General features: G+C 68.7%; 1 protein-coding gene across 3 annotated transcripts; it reads right to left on the bottom strand.

Moving 5' to 3' along the window:
- Nucleotides 1–404: 404 nt before the first annotated feature.
- GPRIN2 (G protein regulated inducer of neurite outgrowth 2) lies at nt 405–6,809 on the bottom strand. Of its 3 annotated transcripts, XM_025434964.3 has the most exons (3): nt 6,709–6,809; nt 5,902–5,979; nt 405–1,679 (listed from the first exon to the last, which is right to left on the bottom strand). In XM_025434964.3, exons 2-3 carry the CDS (start codon nt 5,953–5,955, stop codon nt 405–407), a joined length of 1,329 nt encoding a protein of 442 aa, XP_025290749.1. In that variant the 5' UTR covers nt 5,956–5,979; nt 6,709–6,809. The 3 variants fall into 3 exon arrangements, with proteins under 3 accessions (XP_025290749.1, XP_035571344.1, XP_035571345.1); XM_035715451.2 differs by lacking the exons at nt 5,902–5,979; nt 6,709–6,809 and adding an exon at nt 3,107–5,891; XM_035715452.2 differs by lacking the exons at nt 5,902–5,979; nt 6,709–6,809 and adding an exon at nt 2,572–3,097.
- Nucleotides 6,810–7,074: the final 265 nt, after the last annotated feature.

Below are 7,074 nucleotides of genomic sequence, written 5' to 3'. Positions count from 1 at the left end.
CCTGGTTCCATCCAGAGGGTGGGGCTAGAGGTGGGCACCCAGCAAGGTAGGTGCCCCCCCCATGACAGCCCAGGGGGTCCCTGACAGTGCAGCCCCTCCCTGAGGACCCGGCTGTCTGGTCATGTGAGGAGTTGATCAGGGCCCAGCACTGCTTCCAAAGAAAGCCACCGAGTCCTGGGGAAACGCCAGCGGGGTTGGGGACGGAGCGTCAGGCCGTCCCTGGTGGGGAGCCTGTCCAGGGTTCGCAGCCCGGGGGGGCAGGCATGGGGTGCTCGGGGAGCGGCGGGGAGCGCAGGCTGGGGCAGCCCCCAGCTCGGTTGGGGCAGTCGGAGCAGCAGACGCCGTCCTGGGCTGCAGGTCCCGGGAGCTTGGTGCCCCCAGCGTCCCCAACCCACGGCCCCGCGTCACTCGGGGGCGGCGCTGGAGCAGCCGCAGCAGCTAGGGCGCCGCAGGGACTGCATGACGGCTCGAAGCGGGCCCCTCCGGCCCCCCCCAAGGCTGTCCTCCCTGGCGGGCGCCCGCTGCAAATGCTCAAACTGCATCTCCAGGTGCTTCTGGATGGCCATGCCCAACACCTCGGGGTCCAGGGCGGCTCCGTACACCTCCCAGGTCATGCCCTCGGCATCCCACCGCACATCCCGCACAGGGGAGGGGGCCTCCTCCAGGCCGGACCCCGGAGTTACCTCTGGGAACGTGGGCAGGGCCCCGGGGGCTTCCAGGGCCGGGCTGGTGGCCACAGCCTTGCACACTGCCAGGGGCGCTGCCTGCACGCCCGCATCCTGGGCTGACGGACAGGAAGCCGACACGGAGCCCAAGTCACTGGCCGAAGTCATGGTCCACACGTCCTTGGTCCTGGCAGCAGGCCCCATGGCGCACGCGGCGGGACCCCAAGGGTGGGCACAGCAGCGGGAGAGCCCGGGGGGCCCCCTGGGGAACCTGCACTGGCACATCCCCCCCCGCTGAGCCTGCAGCCCAGACTCACTCACAGACGCCACCAGTTTGGGAAAGGCCGGGACCCCCGGGGCGGGCAGGGCAGGACAGCAACCGCCAGCCCCTGCTGCCGGGGACAGGGCGTGGCAGGAGGTGGCGGCTGGCTGTGCAGTGGCCGCGGGCCCGGCCTGGGGGCTGCCGCTCCGGGGGGCCGTCCCTGCCAGCCGCGCCCCACTCCCCGCCAGCATCCCGGCTGAGCCCGCCGGCCCTTCCTCGGAAGCCGGGCCCCCCTCCAGGCCCGCGGGGGCACCGCCCAGCTGCAGCTCAGCCGCGTGGACGGGCGAGGCGCCCAGGGCCGAGCAGCTGAGACTGCCCTTCCGCGCGGCACCGTGGCCCCGGGCCTGCGGGCTCCGCACCAGGTCCGAGTGGCTCCTCTGCGTGGCGGTGGCCCCGGCGGTCCTCAGGCGACACGGGTCACCACGGCCCACGGTTGACACGTTGCCCACAGTACTGCTCCGCCAGTGGCCCATGGCTCGGACCCAGGGGCTGGGGGCCGGGGGCTGCGGTGCGCTGTCCACGTGGTGCTCCTCTTCCTCGGGGACGTGCGGCCCGCCGCTCACCTCGCCAGGCTGGGCCTGCCACACGGTGCTGCTGGCGCTCTTGCGGAGCTCGGGGGTGCGACCCCCGCCATCCCCCAGCAGGCTGGACGAGCTAAGCGACAGGTGCTGTGGGCGGGTGCTCATGGTGGCCTGCAGGACAGGGGCGGGGGAGCGGGGCTGAGCCCGGGGGAGGCAGTACAGGACTTTACCACCCGGGGAGGGCCCACTGGCGAGGACTAGCTGCTCCAGAGCCCCCCCATCCGGGACTGCCCCCCACCAGGCACAAGGCTGCGGCTCAACGCTGACAATACCTTTCCACCTTTCTGGAACTGCTCTGGGCCCTCCCCGCACCCCGGGCCCGGCCTGGGTGAGCTGGGCCGCTGGGACTCAGCCCTGCAGCCGGGAAGGGAACGGGGCTGCCCGACTTGCTCCTCCGGCTCCAGGGGAAGGAGGCCCACGCACTGGCCCTGCACACCCCCAGCCCTGCACACCATCACCCTGCACACCCCAGCCCTGCATACCATCACCCTGCACAGCATCACCCTGCACACCTCCAGCCCTGCACACCATCACCCTGCACACCCCCAGCCCTGCACACCATCACCCCTGCACACCACCAGCCCTGCACACACAGGACCCGCAGCATCTGTTCACTTGGTCCACAGCCGGCTCCAGAGCACCTGCTGTGCCAGGCTGTGGAGCTGGGGCCACGGAACCCAGACCGGGCTGTGCTCCCAGGAATGTGGTCTAATAGCACCACGCAGACAGGCCTTCCTCATAATTTAAATTCCCTCTTGCCGAGCGGGCCTGCACTCTCCTTGCCTCCCCGCCCCAATTCCTGTCCCATCCTCCAGCCCCGCAGACCCCTCTGGATTCAGAGCCAGTGCGGTGGCAGCCCCCAGCTGGGCTGGCTCCGTCTCTGGCCGAGCAGCGTCCAGCCGGGATGCAGCGACCTGGCCAGCTACGGGCCTCCCACCAACCCACAGTTGCCAAGGCAGGCATGTGGCCTCTGCCCTCTGTGCACCTGGCACCCGGCACTGACCCGACACGCAGCTGGCGCTGAGACTGCCCGGCCGAGGGAGCAAGAGGACGCACGAGGGAGGCCACGGAGAAAGGGCCGTGAGCAGGGCACTGGCAGGGGAGCTCACTTTCACGATGAAGCAGAACAAGCCTGGGGGAGGCCCAGCCCCGAAGTCGGTGGCCAGAGAGCAAGCGAGGAGAAGGCGCCAGCGAGAGGGAAGAGAAGGAGCCCAAGGCAGCCGGCTCCCCAGGGGAGCGGTGGGCGGGGGCTGGGCAGGGCCCCACAGGGAGGACCCGCCAGGGCATCCGGGCCAGCCGGGCCGCGGCCAACGCTGGGAACGGGGACTCTCCCCGGGACTCCCAGCCCAGCAGGACCAGCTGGAGAAACAGGGTGGCGGAGGCGGCTCAGCTACAGACTGGGCGATCCCCGTCCTGCCCTCCACCCCGGGCTGATAAGAACTAGCAAGAAACCGACCGCCTCGGCCGGGGGAGCAAGGCCAGCGGAGATGGAGCCTGGGCAGGGCTCCCAGGAGCCGGGTTTTGGCACAGTTACCCACCTCCCCGGCCCCGGCACTCGGGGGACGGCCGCTGGCGGTGCCAGCCCTCGGTGAGACTGCTTCTGGAGCCCAGTCCCCCGCGGGCTCAAGGCTGGCTGTGGAGTCCAGGTCAGCACAGCTTCCACGATGACGGGAAGATTCTAGTCTGCACCCTCCGATACGATGGGCACTGGCCGCCTGTAGCTACCGAGCCCTTGACAGGTGGCTACACGCTGGCTTCCTCAGTTCAGGTCAACACAAGCAATTTAAAGGTAAATGGCCACAGGTGCTTCATGACTACAGTCCCCTACTGGGCCGCTCCGGACACAGCTCCCGTCTGCCCCTGGGGGCCAAAGCCAGGCCAAAGCCCTGGTCCCTGAGAGTGTCAAGAAAAGGATGAGCAGACAAGGGAGGGCTAGCACCCAGGCCTCGGGGGCTCCAGGATGGACGCGCACAGACAAGGGCGACAAAGCCAGGAACAGCCAAGGACGAGGGTAAGAAGGGACAGCTCCCAGGGCCCCGTCACCTGTGCCAGGCACGTGCACACCCTGTCTACGCACTGGCTCCTTTAATTCTAATTGTCAGGGCAGCCTCGTGACATATGTCAGCAACCCCGTTCTCCAAGGACGAGGCCAAGGCTCAGAGAGGCGTGCTCACTTGCCCAGAGCCCCGCAGCTGCTGGCGGCTAAGCAGGGATCAAACCCGGGAGCGTCGGAGCACCGCGATGACCTCTGTCCCCGAAGCCAACACCCTCCATTGTCCCCGACTTTTTACTCTTCTGTTGCCCTGACTCAGCTAAAGCCCCAGCACCCGACACAGCCCCCGGCACTTGCAGCGGTGCCCATGCCATGCTGGGGGATGGGGCGGGGGGAGAGGGAATGAGTGGGAACGAAGCCTGGGCCCTGCCCGCGTCTCAGCAGCCCCCTAGGCTGCCTGGAGCCAGGACAGGAGCTGCGCCTGCTGGCGGGAAAGCTGCGGCCACCAACGGCCCCCAGCGGCAGGTTCAAGAACAGCGTCTGGCTGAACCCTACTGACTCAAAACCCTCCTAGGGCCACAAGGAGCCAGGTCAGCTCCCCACCCCCGGGGAAACAGGTGGGATGAGGCTGGGGGTGCCCTCGGGCCCCTCCAGGCACAGCACGGTACCAAGGGTGCTGCACCCCTCACCAGGACTAGGCATTGCCCGGAGGGAGCAGGGACCACGGAGCCCCCAGACCGGTGCTTCTCCGCTGCTTCCCTTCTTCATCTCACCCCAGTGGCAGGTGACTAAACGGACGGAGCAGCTCAGAGGTGTCAGAGCGCCCCCAGCTGAACCCCAACAGGTAATTCTCCCATAACCTGGCCTTCCCAGCCTTGAGAGGGGGAAACACCTTGAAAAAGTCGCTTGGGCTACCGCAGGGAGGGGTTTCCCACAGGCCCATCGGCGGGAAGAGGAGCCTCCCAGGGGCAAGAGGAGCGGACCACGTAGGCTTTGGTGCTGGAGGGGAGCAGCCAGGGGAAGGGGTTCCGCTCCTAACCCCATCGCCCTTCCTGTGCACGTGCCCTCCGGGGGACCCCGTGCTCCTGAGCCTCTTGGTTTGCCAGGTCTGCAAACCAGCAGGAAGTCCCCGCTGCAAGGCTGCCGTGCAGCCAGCGTGACAGCGGACTGAACAGCGACTGCTGATAACGACGTGTTCTCTCCTCTGTCAGGAGGGATCTGCGCTCAAGGTGTCACGGGGACTAGCACCGGGGGACAAGAGGCCCTTTGAGGAAGCCACTGAGACACCGCTAGGTTAGCCCAGGCTCGCTCCCCAGTCCTCCCCATCTGCCTCTCATCCTAGGACCAGTGTCTGTGTGTCCATCACGGCACTAAGCCTCCCAGTCTACTTTAAAACTTGATTTGGGAGGATGCACGTGCCTACACTTGTATACACACGCATGCAGGCACACGCCCGAGTCTGGAGTCTGCAGTCACAAGGCCCTGGGTGGTCTGCCCACCTGCCTTGGCTTCACCACAAACAGACCCCAGGAAGATGCTTTAGTACAGAATAAGGGACAGGCGCACGGAGCTGAGATCCCCAGTGTTCTTTGAACGACACCTTTCTGTCCCCTCTTCCTGCCCCATATGATGCCAGTGTGGCCCTGCCTTGTGGCCGGTACAGGGGTGTCCTGCGGCCCCAGCTCTGCTGGTCAGGAAATGTAAAGATCACCAGCCTCACGTGCAGCAAGTGGCCGATGTGACTTTGAGTAGATCCTCCCGGTTCCCCAGAACCTTCCAAGCTGGCCTGCGCGGCTGACTTGGTCAGAGACTCCAGCTCCTGCCGGATCACCTGGCAGAGGAGCCCAGACCTTTGAGAGTGTGGCCAGGAGTGCCACCAAAGCCGTTGCAAGCAGGTCCTGCTGCAGAGCACCCCATGGTGTCCACACACACCTCCTCTTGTTCACAGACAAGCATTTGGGCGCTGATTCCGACAAGAAAAGCAAACCCGTGTGGTCAGGAGGGGAAAGGGCTCCAATGTTAAAACGTGGACCTACCCCTCAGGGACCTGGAAGGGACACGCACCAGATGAGCCCCTCATCGGAGTGGGGTGTGGCTACCTCCAGCAGGTGGTCTGATCCATCCCAGCAGCCAAAAGGGACCTGACAGGACCACTCAAGGCCCCAGGGGGGCAAGGCAGCAAGGAGCATCCCTGAAGGATTGTTTGGAGGGCGTGAAATCTGCCCATCACGGAAGGATGGGGGGGACTTCAGTACCCAATGCTCGGGTCACGAGCTGTGGCCCGGTAAAGTGTTCGAGGATAACTGTGGGCAAAGGCCCCAAGGACCCAGCACTGCTCACCGGAGAGAGGCCCAGGCCCGCACCAGTCCCGGAGCTTCTTCCTCCGAGGACCATCTGCCCGGGCTTCCCAGGAGGCACCTGGTGGAGAAGGCAAACCTGCTTCAAACCAGAGGCTGCCCCGGGAGCCAGTGCGTCTCCACCTGCATGCTCCCTGCACCCATGCGCTGCACCAGCCCGTCCGGCCCCACCCGAGGCCCCATCGAGGCAGACGCAAGGCCGCTCGTGCGTGGTGGGAGCGCCAGGCGGCTCGTCATGGGAGCCGCAGGAAGCAGCACCTCCACAGCTGCCTCTGCACAGCACATGCACAGGCCGCCCTGGCCTCTGGCTGCGGGGCGGACACCCTCCCCCCGCCCCAGCACGGCCGGGCCCTCGCACAAGTCCCCCACTCACGGGGAGGTCCTCAACACAACCCCACACTCGGCTAGGGCCTCCCCAGGAGCAAAGGCAGGGGCTGCGGGGAGGCCGGGGCTGGGGCAAGGGGGCAGGGTGGGGGGGCAGGAGCGGAGGTGGGGAGGCTGGGGCTGGCAAGGAGGATGGGGCGCTGGGAGAGGCCCGCGGGGGGCAGCGGAGGGCGGGTCCCGGGGGGGGGGGCGGGCGGGGGAGCGGCGGGACGGGAGGGACAGGCCAGAGGGGGGGAGGGAGGACGGCGAGGGCGGGTCCCCGGGGGCGGCTCGGGCCTGGGGTGCGGGGTCCGAGCGCCCGCGGAGGTGAGCAGGGGCCTCCGGGGCGCAGGAAGGGGAGGCGCCCCCCCAGGGGAGACCCCCTCCCCCGCCCCCCCCCCCCGGCACGCGCCCAGCCGCCTCTCACCCGCTCCCCGCTCGCCCGCCCGGGGCCGCGCAGGCCGGCGGAAGCGCTGCTCCTGCGGCCGCCACAGGTGCCCGGCGCAGCGGCCCGAGATGCAGCCGGAGCCCGACACGGCCCGGGCCCGACACGCCCCCGCAGCCCCGCAGCCCCGCCCCGCAGCCCCGCCCCGCCCCCGCTCGCGAGGCCCCGGCCCCGAGGCCCCGCCCCCGGCTGCCGCCCTGGCCCCGCCCCCGCCCGAGGCCCCGCCCCCGGCTGCCGCCCTGGCCCCGCCCCCACGGCGCCCCGGCTGCCCGCACTGCACTCCGTCCCCGCGGCCCGCGAGCCCCCGCCGTCCTTCCCGACCTCAGGGCGGGTCCCCCGGCCCGTCCC

This window comes from Canis lupus, chromosome 4 (assembly GCF_003254725.2).
Source record: "Canis lupus dingo isolate Sandy chromosome 4, ASM325472v2, whole genome shotgun sequence".
NCBI classification, from domain to species: domain Eukaryota; kingdom Metazoa; phylum Chordata; class Mammalia; order Carnivora; family Canidae; genus Canis; species Canis lupus.
This window is presented reverse-complemented; position numbering and strand designations above follow the sequence as displayed.

Bases quoted from the DNA above. Each gene is read 5' to 3' on its own strand.
- GPRIN2 (XM_025434964.3), bottom strand. From the start codon at position 5,955: ATGGTCCTCGGAGGAAGAAGCTCCGGGACTGGTGCGGGCCTGGGCCTC. The intron at 1,680-5,901 runs GTGAGCAGTGCT...CCTGTCCTGCAG, and splicing joins CGGGCCTGGGCCTCTCTCCG to GCCACCATGAGCACCCGCCC.